General features: G+C 42.7%; 1 protein-coding gene and 1 long non-coding RNA gene across 2 annotated transcripts; one reads left to right on the top strand and one right to left on the bottom strand.

Moving 5' to 3' along the window:
• Window positions 1–1,594: 1,594 nt before the first annotated feature.
• On the bottom strand, window positions 1,595–18,872 carry AP1S3 (adaptor related protein complex 1 subunit sigma 3). The gene is made up of 5 exons (XM_064666538.1): window positions 18,527–18,872; window positions 5,379–5,557; window positions 4,098–4,206; window positions 3,033–3,170; window positions 1,595–2,080 (listed from the first exon to the last, which is right to left on the bottom strand). The coding sequence occupies exons 1-5, from the start codon at window positions 18,527–18,529 to the stop codon at window positions 2,045–2,047; spliced, it is 465 nt and encodes a 154-aa protein (XP_064522608.1). The 5' UTR covers window positions 18,530–18,872; the 3' UTR covers window positions 1,595–2,044.
• Window positions 2,893–6,212, top strand: LOC135419752 (uncharacterized). Its single transcript, XR_010433135.1, has 2 exons — window positions 2,893–2,989; window positions 5,491–6,212. It is a non-coding gene; the product is annotated as an uncharacterized LOC135419752 (long non-coding RNA).
• Window positions 18,873–24,682: the final 5,810 nt, after the last annotated feature.

The following is a 24,682-nucleotide window of genomic DNA, read 5'->3' as shown; positions in this document are numbered from 1 at the left end:
ATATCCTTATTCATACCAAGAAATTTTTTGAAAATCTTATTTTGATATAATCCAGAATTCAAGCAACATGACAGTTTCAAGAGTCAGAGAATCACAGCATGGCTCCAAAAAGGAGAAAAAGCAAATCAAAGTACTGATGATTTCACTGAATAGAAGTCACTTACAAAGAGCAGAAGGAGCCTTTTTGTACATTCTGAAGTGGTTTCTTAATCAATTAAACACTCTACTTTTAAAAACTTCATTTCAAACCATGAGAAAATAATATACAACTCATACAATTTCATTAATTTACTATTAAATTGGATGTCTTCAGAGCTATTAAAAGCCCTTCAGCAATTTCACTATTTTTTCAATGCTCAAAGTATCCCTTTGACATCAATGCAGAGAAAACAGATGGATAAAGTAATTATAAAAAGAGCAACATGATGCTATGAAGCAGCTTGTCACAGTTTTACTAACAGACCAGGAAGCACAGGCAGAAGAGGGGGCTGACAATCAGCACAGTTGTTGTGTTATGTCAAAGTGCCCCCACCCTCCAAACAACCCCTGTACCCCTCCCAGGGAAGATACAAACGGACTAGGAAAGAAGGAGCAATGAAAAAATCAAAGTAAGCATGTAGGACATTTAAAGATTAGAAAAAGCCCTGAAAGAAAATACTGACTGTACACCCCAGAAATCAAGGAAATATATCTTGACTGGAAATGTGAATCAGTGCTTGGATCATTCTGGCATATTTGTCTGATAACGTGCCTAATTTTTGTACAGGATAATTTCATGATTTGACAGAGACAAAACATCTAGCTGTGAGTTATGGGCTAATAAAGAGAATTTCCCCGAGCTTTGAATTCTGTTAAAGGACGAAATTCTCTCTCCAAGGAAGCCAGTTCAATCAGTTTATAGGGTCCAAATTGCACTGAAAGACAGTTATGTTAACACAACTGGCTCCACACACACACAGCTACAATGTTTTAAGATACAGTAAGAGACACAGCCCAGCTGACTTTTCTATTTTACCCTTTTTGCAGCTTGCAAAGTTAAAAAAAACTGATTTAATTGTCCAGTCTTCACAAAAATGGGCCATGTTCAACTACTTGAAAGCTGATCATCCCAAGAGGTGTGTGAATTTGAGACTGGAAAATTTTAAAGGGAAATATGGGTTTTGGTGGATACCAAATGATATATGAGATTATCTTCACGCTAAAATCCCAAAGACTAATTTTTTCCTCTTAAGTTATATCTCCTGCTCTCAAGCTGCACACTTCCAAAGTTTGGAGCCTTTGCACAGGTCCAGGGGATCTAGGAAGGGGATAGGAAAATGAGGAGGAAGACAGAGACAGGCCATCCACATGCAGCAGCAGAAAGGATTCATTAAACCTAGGAGAAGCCTACCTCCAGTCAGAAGAGTCTCCAGATCAAATGGAGGCATGGAGTGCACTCTAGTAGCAGTTGGAGCACTCTTATTAGCAGACTAGAGCAGAAAAGAGAGGGAAGATCGTGAAAGAAGTGGGTTGGTCCAAAGACATGCATATTTCTTCTTATGCTAGATGGGTTAATCTTGTCGCAAAAAGCTCATGAAATCAGGGCCCACAACAATTTGGCTTTTAGAAAAAAAATTATTATTAGAGCAGAATAATCCTTACATTCAAAATAATGGACATTTGTACAAAAGTAGAGTCATACAGTCAGCAGTGAACCAAAACTGGTAAAAATATCTCTTCAAAGTACTGTCAGAGTAGCACTGTATGATGACAAAATCTGTAGCTAAAAGACATGGTAAAAAACAAGAGTTCAGTCCAGCAAGATAAAGAGAAAACTACACCCAGAGTAATAACAACTCTGGGAAACTCATATGCAGAGTAATGCAAAGTACAGAACTGTTAAACCCTTTGCTACATCAGCTGACCTTCATCTTCACCATTATACAAACAAACCCCTTCAGTTATTGGTTTTTGGTATTTCTGAGAATCTGGCACTTTGGGAAGCAATTTCAGGAAGTGCATTGTAGAGGTGCATACAGCAGTTTTCTCTCCAGGTAGTTTAACATTAAAATGCAGGCTTGTTCATGTATTCTTCCACTGTCTAGAAAAAAAAAAATAGAAGAAACAACTGATGCATTATGGAGTGGTACAGTAACATTCATACAAAATCTCTTGTCCTCCTTGAGGACAGTTGTAGTTTTGCATGAATTAGATCAGATTAATTAAAATGTAGAAATAATTCTGCTTTAAAAACATGTAACAGAGTGGTTTAGAATCTGATCCTCAAATCATGACATACCACAGCTGTGGCTAAACTCATCGTGCCGAGTGGCCTCTGCACACAGCTGGCTGAGTTCCACGTGCACATGACAGACCACTGGGAAAGCTGCTCAACTCACACAGTGTGTCCTGAGCTAGTTCAGCCCATGTGCTGCTTCCTTCAGAATTAGGATGGATCCTTCACTATCGAGTTAAAAATGAAATAAATCCATCCCATGCAACTGCTTTTGCCATTCCCGGCACAACACCAGTTACACAGAATTCCTGAATTCTCTGCAGGTTTCTGAATAAAGGTTACATATCTGTGCCTGGCAGAACTACAAAGGTGCTTCTGAATGGAAGTGGAGTTTGCCAGCACGTACTCTTTCCAATTTTAAATGTTAATAGTACGTCATCTGTTTCCACTGTATTAGTGAAACACAAGAGATTTTTCCATATTTATATATACATATCTATACATAAAATATAATCTTAAAATATGATCTTATAGAAATATCTTTGATGCATCTTAAACTATTTCTTAATACACTATCTGTGAAATTCTAGCAGTTAAACTGCAAGAGAGCAACAGCCATATATAAAGAGTCTCCAAATGATTCCAAGAGGGTTGAACTGAAAGCTTATGTAACTGCACTGTTGTACTTGTTGAAACTGAATGCAAGACACACTTGGATAATTAAATACCAGAAGTGCTTAGCTGTGTTTTCAGCTCCTGTCAAACAAGGAAGATGTAGGAAGATGATGTGTTTGCCTTTTGTCTTCCTCTGCCTTACCTCCTGCAACATGTCACAGTCTTCTATGGCTTTCACTGCGGTCTTCTTTGAAGTTTCTTGTACTTCTCCACCAATTATAAACTCATCAAGAATAAAATAAGCTTTTTCAAAATTAAAGATAATATCCAGCTCACACACCTGCCAGAAGAAAAGGACACATCACATTTAAACCACTTTTACAACATTATAAGCACTCCTGGGTCAGAAGTTGTTGGGTTAATCAAATATACTCAACATATGCACTCTTGTGGCAGGTAGCAGGGTGAAGAAAGAAACTGAATATTATGTAATGTTGAAGCCTCTTCACATAAACAGACTTACAGCAAAGACATTCCACTTATTATTAAATCCATACTGGCTCTCAGAGAACAAAGCAGACTTCCTAGCCTACTAACCTTATCACAGGTCCTACATAGCCCTTGCAATATGGGTTTCACTGAGCAAGACAAATTCCCTGCCTAGTGACAGCCACCAACCACTTTTGTGTTTTGAAGTGGTACAGACACGAGTCATGGCACACTGACTGAAATGAGATGAATTAAGGTAGTCAGGATAGTTTCAAAAATATTCATAGAAAAGATGGGTCTCTTGTAGTCTTCAAAGACTTACTAAAAGACTTACTTGACCTTCTTCAGGTCTTTTCTTTGAAAACACACCCAGTTTATCTTTTTCCTCGTTCTGTGTCCTTAAGTGTTACGCAGTATTATGAAGCAAACAAAACCAGTATATCTGAAGAGGGAGGGAGGGAGGGAGAATTAAAGTACTTTACCCCAGGGTTTTTTTAAAAGTAATTTTCCTCAAGCTTTCTCTTCAAATTCTATTCCAAGACAGACATACTAAGTATCAAGATTAATTTGAGGGGGGGAGGAGGGGGAAGAAAGGATGGAAAAACAATCTTATGATTGTTTCAGCACTATTTTATAAATAACTCTAATAATGAATTTCACTCTGGATTGAGAAAGCCTGCAGGGCAAGTACTGCAGATGGAAATGTGAAGTAAATGAGCTTCACATAGCTTTGTTTATCAGATACAGGAATGAGTCCATGGGAGAAAGTGAAACCTACGTTTCCAAAGTATTTGTCCAGGAGCTCTACATATCGATGAACAACCTCTAGTGTCAGGAGCTCATTATCCTGGTCTTCTATTGCACAGCAGAAATACAAACTGGCATACCTAGGGAAACAGAGGCAAAAACATGAGAGTGAATAGCTGGGACCTCAGTGCTCTGCTTGTCTCTTAGTAGTTACTCGTATGACAGTTAATTCCTATCTAGTCTCTAAAATAAACATTTCCTTTCATTCTTATAGTATCTCAGAAAACACTTTAAAAGATCAGAGAATTTAAACAAATTTTAGTTAGACCAAAAAACTCCACCCTTGGTAAAGTGGGATACCTCCAGCACTGGTTGGGATAAAATAAACAATAAATCAGTAGTACTTTCAGGTCTCTCTCACCTGCTGTAATAGCACTATAGTAAGTGGGGTTAATTAAACTGCAGGACAAGCTACTCCTCCTAATTAAAAAAGGCAAAAATAAAGGTGAAAGGAGTCACATCTCAGTAAGCCTGCTGGCTATCAAATGACAGAGGGCCAGAATGCATGAAACTGCTTAGACCAAACAACCTTCACAACTAACTTGCAGCAAAACTTTTATGTTTAAACCAACCTAAGATGCAAGAATGATCTACCTCAGTTCACTGGTGCTGTGGCTGGCTCACAGCAGCTGATCAGATGTCTATACCCCTCCTTTCACTGCATGGAACTCAATTTTTGCTAAATGGGAGATGTTGCTTAATTTGTCCAGCTATACCTTTAAGGTTACTTTTGTTTGCTACAACTTCAGAAGAATGAACAGGGAGTAAACGTTAGGTATTGTGTAACTAACTGGGAACCAGTGATTTCTTTGGAAAAGGAAATGGGAATTAACACTTTCCAGAGCAACAAATATTTCAAAGACAAAATTTGGCAAAATGTTGGAAGTACCTCAGAACAGTTCTTGCAAACCCCCAAAGAGCCTGATAAAGCCCAGCACACATCCCAGCAGGCTACCTTGTTGAATTAGAAGGCACAGTGAAGTCTAGAGCCTTCTAACCACCAATACTTATTAGACTACTCCCATTTTTCTCATTTGACAAATTGTACAAGTATTTTGTACCCCACAATTTACCCTGCTGGTTTGTCCAGGGACACTGCATTGTTACAGACAGTTAGATGGCAGGCTCCTAACTGAGCCTAGAACTAAGAGTGCTGTTTGCTGCTTTTCTTGAAGTGAGCCTTTACTCTTCTCTTCTAGCATGTGTTATTCATATGAATAATAATTATACGTTCTTATAAAATTACTCACACCTTTTGTAAACAAGCTTGAGGTCTTTCCAGTCAACGAAACTACTTGTTTTTTGATTGCGAGACAAAATAATCTGAACAATTTCTCGAATGATCTTTTTCTTCTCTTTATCAGGTAGCGTCGTGTACCATTTCTGAAGCCTTAACTTCCCCTGCCGACTGAACAGCAGTATAAAGTGTATCTAGAGTAAACAAAGCAACATGGTTAACACCAGGGCCATGGCCAGAGAAGAACAGTCCTCTGCCCATTGCCAGAAATCTTGAGTCCCGGCCATGCATCTCCAGTCTTGGTGCGATGTTTGGACACAATGTCAGCAAGGTCCACGGGAAAGATCCCTCCTCTCTCCTGTTTCTTCCCCAGGCAGCCCTCCCCTCCCTGTTGGACCTCTTCCCTAGGCCAAACCCTTTGCATCCTCTCCTGCCCATCCTTCCTTACCTTTTGCAAACAGTAGCTTTGTTTCCTTTTCTGTCTCTGCCCTGGGGAACAGGAGGAGCATCACCACTTTGCAGTGGTGAGAAAAGGGCACCGCCCCCTCCTCCAGCAAGATCAGATACCTCAGTGAAGGGAATAAAGACTTATCCACAACAGGGCTAGGGAAATCAGTGTGGCAGAAGACTAGAAATATGAATACTGAGACAGTAATCGTAATCACTAACGAAGCAGCAGGTTCCTAGAAGAGGCAATAAGGGGCAGAAGAACTTCGGAAAGGAGGCTTGACTAGTTTTACTAAAGAAATCAGCAGACTATGAAACACAGACAATTGTGATGATGGACAGACCTCATTGAGTAGGGATATATTATATTAAATAAAGTATAATATCTACGCTGTTCTAAAATCTCCAGTTTAAAGCTAGTCATAATTTTATAGGGTTTGACTCATGATTTTTTCATGCTTAGCATAAGCAGTATTATTGAAATACACAAGAGCCAGCTTTTAAATGCCAGTGGGGCTTTGGGAGAAAAGTATCAATTCACATTTATACAAATACTTCTATTAGCAGGTTAAAATAACTGACCCTAGTGTATGTGAGCAGTACAATAAGCCATTTACTAAGAGTGCAGAAATGGTGTTAAGAATGCAGGGCATCTATTTGAGGACATCCTTCTCAACAGAACATCCTCTGCTAAATGGAAAAAAACTCCACAAACCCACCTAGGGGGGACAGAGATGTTTTCAATGGCTGAAGACACTGTGAACTGCCCTGTTCCTGACAGGTACCCCCATTGCTGTTCTCACCAGTACCAATGCCTGGAGGCCAGGGATGTGCAGGAAGGATGTCTAACTGTGGTCACATCCGTGTGCATGATGACAGGTGCACTGCTGCTTGTCTGTGCAGTGACTGATGGCTTCCCTGGATCCCAGGAGGACCAGGGAGAAGCACAGGAGCCTTGCTTTCCTCACTTGCTCCCAATCCTTGCAAAGTCCCAACAGAAGGTCTGGGAGATCACTTATCACAACCCCATTCCCATTAGCCTAACCTTACCCTTCCCTTTAGTTTTTCAATCTACACCCTACTCCCTTCTGCTTCTTGTTTTCTATTCCAGGTTATTACTGTACCTATACTTCATCACTCCATTTCCCCAGTGAGGATTATAAAGTTAATGTTCACAATCACTATCAAGATTACAATGCAAATTTCTGTAAAGATAAAATCACTCCACGCTCTGGTAAAGTCTGAGCAGAGAACTGCACCAGAGAAGCTTCTGCAAAATAGAAAAAAAAGAAAAAGCTACCGGATTTTAAACAAAGCATTCATTCATAATTCAGAACCATTCTCTAGCTATTGAGTTGCATAGTTATTGAGTAATCCAAAGATAAGAGTTCTGACTATATTGAGAAAGACTTCAAATATAGGATTGTTTTAGGGAAAGGAGGACTGCTTTATTCATGTGTCTGTGGCAGCATCTACTGCTGGAAAAAAGGCTCTCGCCATCACTAGTCTAATGTGCTTGATAAAATTACAAGGATTTTGTAGCTGCCTTGTGTTGAGTCCTAAAATACCCTCCAGATGAGCTTGCAAATAAAAAGTATGCTGCTGGCAGTATACACACCCTGATTACACTGAAGAGCAAAGCACCATGTTTCTGCCTTTCTCTGCTTATATTACCAACTGGGTTTGACATGGTAGTATTCCAGCTGCCAGGGTTACCCCCTCCCAGTACATGTAGGGACAGCATTTACTGTCCACACACTTGTCCACTGAGAGGAGCTGGATGAATGAAAGGCTATTTTGCACAGCACATTAACTCCAAAGCCCTTGTAAAGATGAATATGTTTTGAAAAGCTGAGCACAGGTTCTACAGATAAGAGCAGCAGGTCAGCAGGAGTCCTTCTAAAAGCCATCGGGTACAGGTAGCAGCTATTTGATAAACAAATTTCTAAAGATATGGTGAATCATCAGATCGGAGAGGATGACCAGTTTTGACTGAAAATGCCAGGGAATTAGTCAGTGAAACCCCATCAAAAGCTGACAGCATGTTCAGCATAAGACTGTGAGATTTGAGACATCTTCAGGAAGAAATGTATTTGCCTGCAGTGCTTTAATAGGGAAAGAAAATGAAAGGATATTCTGGTTTAGTTGTGGGACCCTCAGTTGTTGGACCCAACAGACCTTAAATCTGAGTGCCTGCAAGTAATACACGTATATCTCCAGCAGAGCAACCTTATGCTTCTAAAAGATTAAATAAATACCAACAAACCAGGGAATCACTGTGAATACTACCATTATTTTTTGCTGATTAGTTACTTCAGGATGTCATGCTTCACCCATAGCAAAGTGCGATGCTCTTCACTTAAAACTGCTTTGAGAACTCCATTGATTCTTCTAAGGATGCAGTTGATGTCTCACCACCACTTTCATGATCAGAGGCAACATCCTTTGCAATCAGAAAATATCTATTAATGCTCCTAAATGCACCAAGATTCGTACACAAGCTCCAAAATCACACTGTTTCATATGCAGAATATAACTGCATACATCATATGGTAATTTTTACAGAAATATATGCAGCTAGAAAATAGGTAGAGCCTCTACTGTAGTACAATTCTAATTTCACAGTCTGCATAATAACAAGGTAGATATGACTGCCCAGCTGAGAATTACTGTAACAAAACAACACATTACAAAGCTGCAGATGCTTAGAAGAGAAAATGCTGTGGGGGGGTTTTCTCCTCTTTTGGTTCTTCTTCCTTTTTCTAAATTCTAAAACCCCTTCAATCTGGGTTAACTCTCTAGGAGTTGTAATAATATTACATTCTCAAGAGGTTAAATAGCTTCATTCCTGTAAGCATAAGCATCCAACTGTTTCATTCAGTTCAGCTTTGCTCTGCCCAGTCACACTGACATGACTCAACACATTCCTCACTCTCATGGCTCTGTTCATTACAGCCCACTGGAAAGATTCTGATGCATCAATAAACCTGGAAATGTTGAAGTAGATCTGCACAAACACAGATCTAACAGCTCATCTGTTCCTTGCTCCTTGACTGTGAAAACATATTTGCTTTCCTATAGTGCTAATGACAAGATGGAGGTTGATTAAGGAATTTTTCGTTGGTTTCCAGCAGCCAAACTACAAATAGAGGTAGATTACATTGCAATGTTTTACTCATCATTAAAAGTTCTAACTCCAGAGGAAAACAAAGGCAAATGACTTTCTACAAGCAAAATACCTCAGAAGCAGGGTGCTTGGTTCCCTTTGCTACCATCCTATGGGGGTGCTGGCTGTGACTAACAAGCACCAGACCCAGGGGCAATGCCAGAGGGAATTTTTAGGTCCGAGACTGAGTGGGTTGGGATGAGTACAGTTCCTACGAGAGCATCAGCTGCCTTCACATGTGGAGTCTGTGGAGACAAGCTTTGGTCTGGGAGCTGAGTGTAATTTTATTAGCTTATTTTACTGAATCAGACCCAACCACCTACAGCACTGTGCAAAATGACCTCCGTAAACGTCAGTAAGTAGCCTAAATGACTCCACTTTCTATTTGTAGGCTACTGGAAAAAAATAGGGTGTTTTTTTTTTAAATCCACCATTTAAACCAGATTTCTAAACTTGAACTCTATGTTCTTCTCATGCATCTCTGAATCAACTGCTACTTTAAGTTACATGACAGATTGGAAAGTTATGGGGCCTTCTCTTTTATCGAGATCTACCAAAGCTGTACTGGGATAAAAGCTAACACACTTAGTTTCAGGGCTACAAAAAAAATCAAATGGTAGACTTTGACATGAAATAATTTACCAGTAAATGGAACAGATATAAAAAATGCAAAATACAGGTTTGCATGTTCATGAACAGCAAACAGAAGAGAAATATGTAAAACTAACACACACTCTGATTTCTTTCCACCTTCCTAGGGAGACCTTTCCTTCCTTTAGCTAATGGGCTGTCATGATCTGATAAGCAGCTCACCCGAGCTTGTCTTCTGGACTGTTCTCTGCCAGGACTGGAGGTCCCCTTTGGTGCAGCCTTCCCCAGTGTTTGGCCATTACACACTCCAGACTGATCAAACATGTTACAGTTGGCTCACTGGTTTCGAACTCGGATCATTTGTTGCTTTTACAGAGGTTTTTAAATTTAACCTAATCTGTACTGCAACATTTAGCACAACCATCTAAAGGGCTCCAGCCTGTACTCTATTACATATACAACAAACCACCCATAGGGAGAGCAAATAAAGATGACTCGATGGGAAGACAGGGGTCATTTGTCCAGTTTACTGTCCAACGGTGTAAACATGTAGAAGATGCCACATTTCTTCCTGCAAAGTGAACTCCAGGGGTGTGCAGCGAGGCTCTAATTCACCCCACTGTGAAAAGAATGTGCCCCAGAAATGCTTCTGCTCCTCCCATAATTCAACCTGCACTACATTTGCTGACCAGTTTCAAACCTGTTCTGTGGCATCTGGCTGCTCCAGGTCCTTGGGGGTGACAGGACAGGAAGACTGTGAGGAGCCTCAAGGGAGGAGAGGCAGAAGAGGAAGACTGTGGAAAAAACAGCAAGCAGCCTTCTCTGGGCAAGGATTTGCTCGGCTAGGCAGCTCTGGGGTACACTCTGCTCCAGCTGAAACCCTTCCAAATTCAGTTAAGAGCCCTCCAAAACCAAAGCCACCTTTATAAAACAGAGATTCCTAAAATTCACATGTAACTAAGGTTTGCAAATTAGGAATCGCTATCCCAAAACATCTTGGCAGAACGTGGAAACTCTTAAGATTTCCTTAAAAACTTTCTGTAGGGCAACAGGCAACATAGGACACTCTAATGGATGAAAATTCCTGGACCTCATAAAATGGGAAGTGGGATGAAAAAGCCATACCTTTAGCTGCTGCCAGAAGCCTGGAGAAAACCAGACTGACTAGCTGTACCTGGCAGAGGAAGCAACTTTTTATGATAAAGTTCTCTTTTAACTTATTCTAATTCCCTGGAAGTCTGCTTGATCTAGCACTGTTTTAGTCTAGTTGAGTTCATATTCTACTTATCTTTCGCTATTTTTCATTCTTTTCTCTGATGTGAAAGAATCTGTGTCCCAGCACAGACAGCTGTCCAGATTTTTTTATTAGTATTTATTTTTACATCACATCTGAAATTGAACAAAACCTGCTTTCATTAAATTGTTTCTTTTAAAACGTATAAACATTCACAGTATTCCACCTATTAAGTGACTTTTTTTTCTCCAAAACATTTGAAGAATAAAAGATTTCTTTTAGCTTTTGCTTTGTTTAGTGTTTGTTTTTTGGCAGAAGGAAAGTAAATACTGAAATTTAAAAAAAAAAAAAGAACAGCTATACTGTGAACACAGAGATGGTTTGGAATGTCAGGTGTTTAGGGTGAATTGAGAGAGATGTACTGAACTGACAACTATGGACCTACTAACAATCTACCCACATCAGGATGAGGCAGAACACTAACACACTCAAGTACAGCTATTTTGGTATTCTGCAGTTGCACAAAGTCTCCATCTGGTTAGTGACCTTTAATACACACTCTGGGGTTTTCATCCCTTCTAAAGCAAATATGTAAAATTCAAAACAGACTACTTTATTAAAAATATTAATTTCCTTACTTGTTCACTCTGTCACTAAAACATTCACAGCAGCTGAGAGACGTTTGTTAAATACTGTTGGATCTCAGCTTTAAAATTTAAAACATACATTTAGCCTACATGATGTAAGCATATAAGAACAAAGAAAACATGGACAAAACCAGTAACACAGAAATCCCAAAGCACCATGTTGCTGCCTAACTGGCACAGGATTCTTTCTCACTTAATCTCCATTAGGAACATTTCTGAGCAATTTCCCCTAAACAATACATCCAAAGTCCATGCAATAAAAGCCGTGCCAGATCATTACAGGTGCACGTGACTATAGTTACACATTGATTTTATGCTTTTTCCTGATGCAGAAGTCACCCTTATTACTGAAGATTTTAAATGGACCAGCACACCAGCATTTAAAGGATATTTATAACATATGGCATCAATTCAGACAATAACAACCTTCTTGTTAGCCTCACTTGAGTTAAATTAAACTATAATCTAAACGATATAGCTCAGCTCTAGCTCTGAACCAAACCGATCCTGAAGCTCCTCACTTCTGATCCCTACCTAAGGATCAGAAAACAAAGCTGAAGGAGCTTTATAAGTGCCCTGTAAGTGCCCCACAAGCTCCCTCCCGCTCTGCTCTTGCTTATCATTGTATCTTAGTCCTCCCAACCTTGGCTCATTCCACATAAATTGGTGGTAATCCTTCAACAGTGTCCTCCCTACAGCACAGCATGTGCCTCCTCCTCCTCAGGGGCTGCCAGCCATCCCACCAACGGCAACCCCGGCTTTCCAGAGGAGAGACAGCGCAGGCAATGGCACCCAGTTTTTACAGAGCATAGTTACTTTTGGCTTTCTTAAATCAGTGCTTTTTTATTCCTGCAAGTGGAGTTACTCCAGTTTCCAGGCAATAAGCAAGAACAGATCCAGGCCGGGAGTTTGCAGAGAACCTGCCTCAAGCTCTGCCATAGGACAGCGGGCCAGGAACGGCAGGACAGCCGTGAGAACCAGACAGAGGGCACTCCAGCTTCAGTGCCACCCCTAGGGACAGACAGAGGTAGGAGTGGCAGCTGGCTGACCTCACAGAAACCAGCACAATTTGAAGACATTCAGAGCAATTTTCAACCAGATAATCACATCCCTTCTGCCTCCTAGGCTGGCTGGGCTCTTAGAATTGTTTTTATTTGCTTATATGTTTCTGGGAGGCAGTGAAAATCTTCATGAGGTTACTACACAGAGGAGAAGATCAGGGGAGAGGCTGAGCAAGCTACCAGAGCTCCTCCTAATTCACTATAACCCCATTGTACTTCACAGTCACAAGGAGCTATTTTTCCAGTCTGTTCCTTGAACACCTAGTGAAGAAACAGAGCTGAAATCTCATCCAATGGGTTCTGGTAAAAGGTGCAGCCTCTTTTAGTTTCATTTCCAGTTCACCTTATCAGGTATTTGCAAAGCCCTGCTGTGTGAAGGCACTGCAGGGCCCTTCCCTTGACTCTGACCTCTCAAGGAGCAAAGTTAGAAGCTTTGCTGTGGGACAGGGCAGGCACATCCAGAAGGTGACAAGCCTCCCTGGCTTCTCAGTCAGCTGACAGACAGTGCTTCAGCCTGGGGATTCCCACGCCTGGTGGAGCAGGAACAGAGCCTCACACCCATTCCTCCAGCTCCCAACAAAGATGTTCACAGGAAACCTGAGCTCCAAAAGGACCAAAGATACACGTGAGTTTGGATCACATTTGTGAATTACTCTGAAAGAGCATAGGAATAATTTTCTTTTAAATGCTGAAGCATTTCATTCAGGCATTTTCAATAAAGAAATTCTCAATTTTCCCTTTTAAAACGGCATTTTTTCATTAAAGTAAAACAACATGGATTTAAGCTAAGCATAAATATAAAAGATGCAACCACTGTTTACAGAAGGAAGGGTCAGATTTCACAAAATGCTTTATGTTGGCCCCACATTTAGCCTCAAGACTGAGAAAGTGGAACACAAATTCATTCTGCTATTCATCCAAGTCTTGTCACAAGATTTAGAGGAAAGGAAATACCTGAGGTACTGGCCCTTCCCCATCTCCATAACCCAGTGGCTGCTGTGAGAGTTTCCCGTAGTCCTTCCCATGGCTTCTCCAGAGGTGAGAGCAGACCAGCACTCACCCAATACTTCATGTGTTCGCCTGCAGTGCACGGGCTTGCAAGACAAAGGCACAAGACAGTAAAGTTCTGCATTTTCTTTAAACAAAAGTGAGCCTATTTCTCATTCCTTTGCAGTTTGTGCCCAGCATTCACCACAGGGCACTAAGCAGAGGGTGGTGACCACAGAGTTCCTGCACTGGTTAACAAGCCATGGAGAACTGCAAGCATCTGAGCAAACCTGTCTCCAAGCTCTAAGGGCAAGGAGCAAGGCAACAACAGGCATTTACTGGCTAGTGAAGAGGCATTTTAATGCCCTCCCAGACAAATGGATATCCAACATAAATTCAGACAGACGAGAAGAAAACACTGGTGCGTAGAGTACCTGGGGTTATGCCTGTGATATTAAGAAATCCACATCCAGGACATACCAGGCCAGAAAGACATGTCTGGCCAGAAAGGCACGCCAAGCTTGCCTTCAAACACAAATGCAAATTTTACTTTCCCATCCTACCTCAATGCCTCTGCTTGCTGTATTCCTACTTGCAAAATGAAATGCCGTTTGTGCATGGTTGGATCTTGCACCTCTATCTCTGCATTGCAACACCTGTAGAAATGCAAAGGTCCAGGGGTGGCCACTCAAGAAAGAATGCAGCCAAGCAGCCAAGAAAACACAGATGACAGCCTGCAGGAATAGGACAGTAGGGAAATTAATGGGCAGGGGTGGTAACCAGTAGCTGAGCATATGTGATACAGACAGAATTGTTTTTACAGGAGCAGTATTGTTTCAACTTAGGCACCACTGGAAGGACCAATACTGGTGCACAGAAATGCCTGATGAAGCAAAAATCTTGCAAGTACTTCAGGGAGGAGCAGCTCTATCTGCATCAGTTTCCTCAGTACTTTCATAATTTTGTCCCTTTGCTGCTCTAGCAGGTAACTGATGCCTTCAGAAGGTCTGTGGGATCATTTATAAAGCATGGGATTTTTTAAGTAATTAAAGATGTGGCAAAACAGCAAACATTTTGCATGGTCCATATGCTTGGCAGCATTTTCTTGCCTCATGACAGACCCAGCTGCCCACTACTCCTCCAGCTTTCTTCCTGCATTTGCCTATCCCAGATGCCATGGCTTTCTCCAATGCCCTCCAGGTACTCCACATCCTAGTAACTCCTGGCTCTGAGACATGTCTACAATTTCCTTACTTGTGAGTGAAAATATTAAAAAAAAATAATACTTAACCAAAGAATCATTTCTTTTGCTTTCCAGAAATGTGCCTATTACCCAGAGACAGCAAAGTATGCATCACAATTCCTGCATGGACAGCCCAGCCCGAGCAGGCTCCAGTATTAACCAGTGACAATCTGTAATGATCATGAGCACTTGGAGAAGGAACATCCAAAACTGGAAAGTCCAACATTACACATTCTCTGCTAAGAACCCTAAAAACCATTTTTCCTAGAAAATCCCACAAAACTGTATCCTACAGGGAGTAACTGAATGCCAGATTATGGATCACCCCCTGAGCTGTGCTCTGATCTAAGCAGCTTCCAGGAGACAGCATAAGAAACAGGGCATGTGTAAAATCACTCTGGTAGTCCTATCTCTATGAATCACAGGTTTAAGGATTCAGGGATAGAAACTGCATCCAGACAACCCACCTGTGGACCCACCCTCCATGAGCTGCCTAACCACTAAGACACCCACAGCACCCTCAGCAGTGGATTAAAAACATTCACCTACACCAGGTAGAAAAGCATTCCCTTTTGTTTATCATACATTTAGTGCCTAAAAATGTTGCAGGATGTACCCTGATTCTTCTTGTAGCAACCAATCTTTATAGTGTTCATGACTTCATGCATTTGTATCACTTCCCCTGCAGTCACCTCTTTCCAAGCAGAAAAATCCATATACTCAGGACTTTCTAAACAAGATGCCATTCCATTGCCATTTTCTACTATCATACTAAAGTTCACTACAAGAAAAATTAACACAGAAATACCACATGGACTTTTTTTTTCCATGTACAATGCTGCCTTGAACAACAAGAATAATTTATTTGTCATTTTCTCTCCTCTCATCTGTTCTAGTCTGCTGTCCCTCTTGTCTTTCAGAGCTAAATGCCTAGAAGCAAAGTTCATTGTCTTTGTTAGGCCAACACACAGCTGTAAAACGGAAAATAATGTAAAAAGTGGAAAATAAGGAGTCATTCTTTGAACTGTAGATAGTAAATTCTGTGCAGCAATGAAAACATCTTTTGCAGATCCACTTTAACAATTAACAGCATCGAGACTGTTGGTGAGGTCGATATTCAGAAGAGCTGAGAGTTCATTTCCAAACACTAGGAAGGTGTCAGCAGCTGCAGTCACAGCAACTAATATTTGCATCCAAGCTTCTAGATCAGTGACTGTTTATCAAATGTCTTGCTAAGTGGAATCAGTGCTTGCCAACTCCTTTTCTATTTGGGCCAAATACATTTTTGGAGCCACTGTGCTCAATGGGATTCTTTTGATCTTTCTCCAGGGTTTCAGACTGTGCCCACAAGTACTAATTTGTCTCCTCTTACTGATGAATAGCACAGGTAGGAGGGAAGCAGAGCCTTTACTATGCAGGCACCAATTCTGCACTCAGAGCTTTGCAAGCAGAGCCACGTACTGTCACAAAAATAATACTGATAACACTGAGGCAGCAGTAGGATCAAGGTGTTGCAACACTTCCAGGCATGAAAGACTACAGCAATATGTCCTTGGGGACACTAATAATTTTCTTCTCTGTACTCTCTCCCCACTCTTGTTGAGACAGCCATTCTTTGTGACATGTTTCTCTGCTGCACCCACATGTCAGGGAGTAGAATTTAGTCTTTTCTAAGAAGTCTTTTTTTAAAAACATATCCCAAAGTAGCAGCTGGGCAGAAAAGCTGTCTTTCTCAGTAAGAAATGAAGTCAGCTTTGCTAAACAGACTCTTCCCTGAAACTTCCCTGGAAATATACAAGAGCAAACAACTGAAACAACCCTCTTGCTAAAACATGGTATTATATACATGGCACCTTCCGTTCCGCTCTCAAAACACAGAAAAAAGGTTGCAAGCATAATTCTGTCAGTCCAAACTGGAGGAAACAATGCACAGAGAGTTTAAAGGACCTGTTGAAAGTTTGTCACTTCCGAGCCTGAGTAAGTTATATTCTTGGTTTGTAACCCAGCAAACCCTTATTTCTTGACTCATAACCCAGTGTTAACAACTCTTTCCCAGAGACTGGATGACAAAGGAATTTTAAGTAAGGGTTCCCTGACAAAAGAATCCTTTCATTAGCACTGTATCTACAACAGGAGAATAGGGTAAGGCTGACAGCACTAGTTAAATGTAATAACACCAGCAAGGGTTCATAGTATGACCACAGAAAAAAAAAATTAATTGTAAGAATGCACACTCAACCTTGTAAAATTCTAACCACCAATACAGCAGACAGTCTCCAAATTGTCAATAAGCAGCACTATTGTGAGCAGAGCTCCCCTGGGACCATCGTGAGTGCTTTGAAAACTGGCATTTGTGAAGTACGTGCATCAGGGAGAGTTCTGAGATCAGCTTCCCTGAAATCAGCTCCCATATTTACTGACCTTCAAGGGCAAAATAGGAACTCCAGTTGTTTACATAAGCTTTATTAGAGGGAATTGGATATGCAGGGTTGTCTTAGGGTGTAACTAGAAAAGTTACATCTATATAGGGACTTAAGGTGTGGAGATTGCATTACCATCTGTAAATTCATTAGTATGCATATTCTATTTGCATACGTAATGACAGATACACCTTTCTAAATACAGTGGACTAACACATATTTAGCATTCTGGCTAAACTACTGAGAAGAAACAACATAGCTCTGCCTTTGAGGATAGAGACAAACAACAGCACTTGGCCTCCGCTGAAGGAGTTGAGAGACTCCTGTTCGGCTGCACTGCCAGTAACTGGTATTACAGGTGCACACAATGGGCAAACTGTGCAAGACAAGTCTGAATTATCAAGCAGTGAGACGGCTTCTCCATTAAGAGGCATCACTGACCATCTCACTGCTTGAGAGCCCACAGTCTTCCTTGGGGAAAATCCAGACATTGTTCTCAAGATATTGGTCATCACGCTTAGCATAAGAGAGTACCTACAGAAACCCTTAGTGATGCCAGCAAACCCCCGCCAAGCGCAGCACTGGAGAGTCAAAGAGCCTCCCTCCTTTCCGAGCTCAAACAAGTCGCTGCTGCTGCCACTGCCCAGCCGCGGGGCCGGGTCACCCATCCCGGTGACCAGCGGGCGAGGGACACAAAACAGACCCACACGCTCTCTCACAGGCACGACACTTGATGGAGAGCTGGAGCCAAATTCCTACAACCCCTGTGAGACCGGACAGTGGAGCAAAGGCACCCGACCTGGAGGCAAGGCTGCTGTCCAAGCTCTCCACTTACCTGGCGCCAGGGAATACCCCTGGGGAAAAGCTCTTCCCAGCGATCCTGTCACAGGAAAACCCACTGCCCAACGCTGACCCTCTCTGCACCAGTCAGCCAAAAGACAGAGATCCACCTGAAACCACATTCGATCCTTCTCCGGGCACGGGAGCCGACTTGAACCTCAGCTCCTCAAGTTACAGGAAGGCTTTATGAAACCTCCCTGTAAAACAGCCTTGTTTTCCTGGTTGGCCACGAAACACCGTCGGCGTGACCCGAGCTCACCCCAGGGGTCGGAAAACAGAAAATAGAATATATAACTTTCATTTCCTCAAAAAAAAAAAGGTGCAAACCTTGCGGAAACCCGCCTGGAAACGGCATTTCAGCCTCTCGGCGCAGCCGGTGCTGAGGGAAGCGGGGCAGCCCGGGGGTGCCCGGCCTCCCCCGAGCCCTGACAACGCGCCCGTCGAGGGCTCCGCGGCCCAGGAGAGCAGGGGGCGAAGGCGGGGGCGGCGGGGCAGAGCGGCTGGAGCCGGTGGGATCGGACACTTACCATGGTGCGGAGCGCAGGCTGGGAGCCGGCGCGGCCCCGGCCCGGCCCGGGTGGCTCCCGGGCGCTCCCTCCGCCCTCCCCGCCCCGCGCCAGGTGAGGCCCGGCCGCATCGCGCCTTCCCACAATGCCCCGAACGGGAACTCCCCGGGCGCCTCCTCCCGCTCCCCTGGGGCGAAGGGCAGCGCTGGGCTGAGGGCGGCACAGCTGGGCGGCCCTGTGCCAAGGCAGCGTGGGCTCCCCGGCACCGCCGTGCCCGCAGCGCCCGGCTCTGGGCGGTGACGGGCCGGGGGTGCGGAGCCCCCGCCCGCTGTCCCCTTGTCGTTCAGGACCGCTCCAAGGGCACCCTCCTCACCATGGCACCCTCCTCACCATAGCACCCGAGATTAATAAAAACGCAGTTCTTGCTGTGCACCGGCTCTACCCCCTGTCAGGCATTCATACCCTGAAGGCACTGGTAGATCTGCAGGTACGATTGCTCTGCAGCCCATCTCCCAGAGCAATCCCATCTCCATCAAAATGAAACTCAGATAGTTCAAATACCTTAAATGGCTGGGATTTGCTAACCCTGTGCTTTTTTGATGGAGCTGGATGAGAGGGCAAGGCATCAGCAAATCCCTGTAACCTCTGGCAGGGATTTGCTGATAAGGAGCTGGTGCCAAAAGAATGTGCAACATCCACAGACTCAGCACTTGAATCGAAAGCTCTAAATCCAGGCCTAAGGCTTCTCAAGCTTGTACGAGGAGTCTCATCCAGATGCAAACGACCACGGGCATAAAATGAGAGGGGTTAGGCTGCTTAAGTCCCGTGTTTGTAATCTAAAGGAGAGACATCCCCCCAGCACAGCATGCATCTAGCCCCAAGCACAGTGTGTTGGGATTCAGGATACAGATCACATCTGCTCAGGGAAGAGCTGTGCCCTGCTCTTGGATGCAGTGCTAGATGCATCTGAGTCATCACTGAAAATGGGAAAGAAATCCAAAAGGACTTGGGGAGTTTAGGGGACACTGACAATCTCTCTTCAGCCTCTGGCTTCAGCAAAGGGGAGAGATCCTTGGCCAAAAGCAATTGTGCATGTATAGCTGAGAGGGCAACTGGGCTTAAATCTGCTACCAGCTGGAAATGCCTATTTGCAAGAGCAGAGAGCAAATGCACGTGTGTGCTCCTTATCCTCATTTATCAGTGTCGAAGTCATTTCCACATTTCCCTAAGCATGCATGACCCTACTCCTCTTGGCCTTCCATAAGCTTTGATTTGGTCTATTCTTCACAGAGTCCTTCACTGCTGTTTCCTCAGTTCTGGTTTCTGCATGTTCCAGCCCCATCCCACCAAGCAGCACATCACATGCTGTGCTGTGGCACTCCCAGCTGCTGGGTGCTCTGGTTTCATTTGTGCACAACCCAAGTCCCAGCTGCCTACAGATCTCAGTGATCTGTTCACTTGCCCCTGGCCTCTGTCTTTCCTGAGTACACATCCCAGCCCATAAAGCAGTACTATCTACAGACCCTAAGAACATGCTTGCCCTTTTTTGCCCAGCTGTGCAGCACACACCGTGCAGCACACACCATGCCATGCTGCCAGACTGCACTGCCTCACTTGTTTTGCTGGGGCACCATCTTGCCTTCAGTGAGCCTGCCAAAGACACACTTACTGCAATCAGCATCTGTTAAAACAGACCACAATCTTTCAGATTCTCTGGAAGACAGCTGGGATGAGTAAACAGGCCACACTAAGTGCCACAGTGCCCACACTGCCTTTCCCAGGAGGTAAATATCTGCCTTCCCCACGACCCTGTTCATGCTCCTGCCCCTTGCAGTCCCCAGCTCTACCTACTGTGGCCTATGCAGAAGAACAGAGAGCTGTCTGCATTTGCACCCAAACACACTGTTGGTGAATGGGGAGTGTTCCCAGATAGCACTGCAGCACTGGGAAAGCCAAGTGTCTGTGAACACTCAGAACTGGATTTGTCTTACATGCAAGAATGTGGACACCACAGCACAGCTGTACTACAGAAGTGGGACATCAACACTTTCATTTCCAAAATGAATTTGAAATTTAGGGATGAACATACCCCTCAATCCCTACCTATGTAATTTACTCAGGTGATGGACAGTAATTTTTTTTTTTTTGCTTAACAACTGTTTCCCAATAATCTTGCTTTTCTGTGCAAAGATCTTCCCTAATTAGGCCCATAGGCTCAAGACAACCATCCTGCTGCTTTTGTGTTTTTTGCAAGTAATCAGAAAAAAAGCAGCAGCAGAAAATACATCATGTATACAGTGCACATGAACAGCAGTGGCCAAAATCAACCTATTATGGCCAATCTTGGAGGTTGGCAGAGAGAAGAAGCCCTACAGAAACAAGGCTGTAGATATAGAATCATACCTAAATTAGATGCTTTCCAGCTCAGAAAGCCAGGCTGCACTTAATGACTGCCTAAATAGCTGTGGTAAGGACTTGGAATTCTCCCCTCCCTGCCTCTCCTAGCACTGTGTACCTGCATAATGCTCTGATAAGGAAGATAAGCATCTTCTAATGGTTCCTACTTGGGAGGTTTGAGCTACCAGTGTCACTCAGCAATGGGAGCACGGGGAGGCACCTGTAGCACACGGTTGTGCCAGGTGAACTGATGGGGTGAACTCATTCCAGGAAAATGCCAGAGGATGGACTCCATCCAGTTCTTCCCTTAGCCCCAGTTAATTAATTTGAATATGAAAGCTTGCAAAGGAATGCAAATTTATCTCTCTAACTCAAAACTTCTGCAAAAGGCAGTTTTGACACCCTTCTCTTTTGGCTTCTGCCTCTGCCTGGAAGAAAATGTTCATACTCCTTTCTTAAGGGCCCTTTGAAATAGGCTTTTAAGACAGACAAGCAGCTTTTTTACTGCTACTGGATATTGTCTCCTCTTTGCTTATATTCCACTTTTCTAGCAGCCTGTAGCATTCAGAAGCAGAAAATGTTCACACCAAAAGTTACAGTGGATTTAATGGGCCTTGTGTGCCTACACCTGCTATAAGAGCTGCTCTAGCTCCTAGGTATCACTTCGGGTGAGTTTGGGCATTATTTACTTGAAAAAAAGTCATTGCTAAAAGGTCCAATGCCTAAATCTGCAACAGGCTTTGTCTTAGGCCCTCTTAATCTCTGCAAGCTTTATGCACTGCAGAAGCTAATCCTGGACCATATAAATAAAGCTCTATATTCACCAATGATTTACAATTGATTGGGAAGTTATGTTCCTGTACATTTCCAGAGAAACAAACAAATCCTGATAGCTTCAATTAAAAGATAAACTGCTGTCTAAAGAACAGCAGGGAGTGAACAAAATATAACATTCTCACTTTGTTCTAAAAAAAAAGGCACAAAAACTCCTTCCAAAAACAAACCCCAAACCCAAGCACCTTTATATTGCAGAAAGGTGGCTTTTTCCTGACACTGAGTACTACAGCAAATGAAGCAGAACACTGGCCATTTACCTGATTCTAGCCAGCACATGCCTTGGTGTCATTTTTCAGCACCTGAACTGAGCTGAGAGACTTCAGGTAAGTAGCCCTGTACAAACCAGGGAGTTGAGGCTGATGAAAACTCCACTTGGTGATTTTTTTTATAGGAGACCTGCTATGCAGATTTTTTTTCCACTTGATACTAGGTCTGTGGAGGAAAGAAAAAACTTTAAAAGCCCAATCTAAATTCAGCTGCAGGAGGTATCTTTTAATTGCACTTTGGATCAATAGAGAAGCAACCTAACACTTGCTCTTGGTTACTAGGCAGGGACTTGTACTTTTCCAGACTGCCTTTCATATGTTCCCTTTTCCTTATTTGCTCACACAATCTGGATTCTCCACAGTTTAAGTGCAGAACAAAGCATTCATATCACTAGAGTGCATACCAAATTACATATCTGTGCCACCGATTTTGGTACCTTATCAGCAGCAACAGCATGTTCAGTAAGTAGTCCCAACATTTAAGTAGTTTAAAGTATTAGAAAAGTGTTAAAAATAGCAGTCTCAAATCCTTATAGCCTGTACTGAAGTGATAGGCATACAAGTACTTAAAGGGTGTCAAATAGCATTTTATTTCATTTCCCAGCTGTATGAAATTAAGAGCAGGCCAAAAGGTAGACAGATATTAACAAAGCTCCATCCAGAACTCTGCTTCAATGAAAGAAAATGTGTTATTGTAGCCCTCTTGTGTTCAGTTGGATTTACAGCTTTTAGATCCACAGCACCCTTCCTCACCACCCCTGAAATCATGGCTCTGCATGCTTTAACCACACTGCCAGCCAGCTCTTTGCCCTATACACCTTCCCTCAGTTTCTTTTGTGTTTTTCCTCTTTCCATCCTGGCTGTAAAATCAGACCATGCTCCTGAAACAGCAGAGTGCTCAGTTGGTATATTCACAACATAAAACAAGAGAACTGCTGTTTTGGAGTAGGAAGACCAGGACACCCCTCATTGCCTGTGAGCACGCTTATATTCCCAGCATTTCTCCTCCATAAAGGGACTGTAATGAACAAAATTCACAGCCTTATTTCTCTTTTTTAGTTAATGCCTGTGAGATTAAGTTTTAAACTGAGTGTCCCACAGACACCATTTAGACATGTGCAATTCTCTACCCTCATAAAAATCACTCTGATGTTCTCCAAAACCTGTAAGTACTATTGACTGTCCTGTTTATTCCAGACCTTCGCTACCAATCACCATGATTAAAAAATCTGTTGTCTACCACTCAACTGGGACACTGCACAGAGCTGTAGGAGGTAGTGGCTTTTACAGTATTCTTTTCCAACATGCAAAGGCTGTAGCAAACAGATGATCAAGTTATGACTGCACTGCTATGGGTGCTTTATGGGATGGAGTCTGGTAACTGAGGGTAAGGTAACAGTTGTTTCCTAAACAACGCTCACCTTCCGTGTCTGCTGCCTCAGTCATCCCTTATTCAGCCACTGCCAGACCAGCTCATTCTTATAGATTGGGAGGCCCAGGTCAGCATGTCACTTGTACTTCAAGAGCTGCTATCACCTGTCTCAAGGAGCCAAACTCCAACATGGATGTGCTGCGGTGGAGGAAACCCAGAGGAGGAGCCATGAACTATGAGAGAAAGAAGGAGAAATGAATGAGAACAGAGAAAAGACAAAGGACAGCACTAGAACAGAAAAACTGCTGTGACTTAGCAGCAATGCAGTCAAGGAGTATTGCCAAGCAGTGCCCTCTCTTGATCAGCAACATAGGGGTGGCACTTCAGCTTGCAAGAACTTGAGTTTTGACAGATACACGCATGTAGATTTTGAGAGCAGCTGAAAGCATAAGGAAAACAGGCTTCAGAAAAAAGAATCAATATAGATAGTAAGAGGCATGGTATCTTTACTTTACAGCTACAGTAGCAAAGCTAGGAGCAAGTTAAACCCTATTTTGTGTCTTTTCTATAAACAAGCTAAAGAGGAGAAAAGCATGTACCTCCACAAAGCCATATCTTTGTGATAAAAAGCAATTTAGGAATGAATGTACCAAATATTCTGCAGACGAGCCAGTCAATCTGACCAAAATTAATATAATACATCAAGAGGAATTAAAAGAATATGCTTCTACTTCTCTGTGTGAGCACAGATTATATACTAAAACTGGTGAGAGACCCTGGGTACACGAGTTGGACAGCAATTAGTTACGGCAACTCTGAGCTGCCTGTATGTCGGGGGGCAAAAGATTCCTGTATAGAAGCAGAAAGCAAAGTTTCTAATGACCCCATATATTTCAGTTTATTCTTTGATAAAATAGTTTATATTTAATTTAATGAAAAAATTGTATAGATTTTTTTACTATTCTCTTGATGCTTTTTTCCATTGCTGAGGTGATAAAACCTACAACACTGTCTTTGAATCTGTTCAACAATTAGCTTTTATGTGAGTTTAGGAGACCACATGGCTCCCTAGAGCCCATGCCCTTACTTCATTCACAGAGACAGAAAATTTTGTAGGATCACTTGATAGCAGTCACTTAAAGAGATCCTTGAGAAGACTTGCCTTATGAGAACGAGAGAGGCAGAAAAAGCCTTCAAAGGCCACGTTGCAACTCACTGTAAGATGGTTAGTTGATGACAAAACAAGTGTTTTAAATGTTAGGCTGGCAGAATTCATCATTTTCTGTAGTTTGATCATGGCATTTC

The sequence above is a fragment of the Pseudopipra pipra genome, chromosome 10, assembly GCF_036250125.1.
Source record: "Pseudopipra pipra isolate bDixPip1 chromosome 10, bDixPip1.hap1, whole genome shotgun sequence".
Taxonomy (NCBI): domain Eukaryota; kingdom Metazoa; phylum Chordata; class Aves; order Passeriformes; family Pipridae; genus Pseudopipra; species Pseudopipra pipra.
The sequence above is the reverse complement of the archived record's forward strand: the minus strand, read 5'-3'. Positions and strand labels throughout refer to the sequence as shown.

Bases quoted from the DNA above. Each gene is read 5' to 3' on its own strand.
- AP1S3 (XM_064666538.1), bottom strand. The intron at 3,171-4,097 runs GTAGGTTTCACT...TTCTTCTGGCAG, and splicing joins TGGACAAATACTTTGGAAAC to GTGTGTGAGCTGGATATTAT. The intron at 2,081-3,032 runs GTAAGGCAGAGG...TTTTTTTTCTAG, and splicing joins ACTGTGACATGTTGCAGGAG to ACAGTGGAAGAATACATGAA.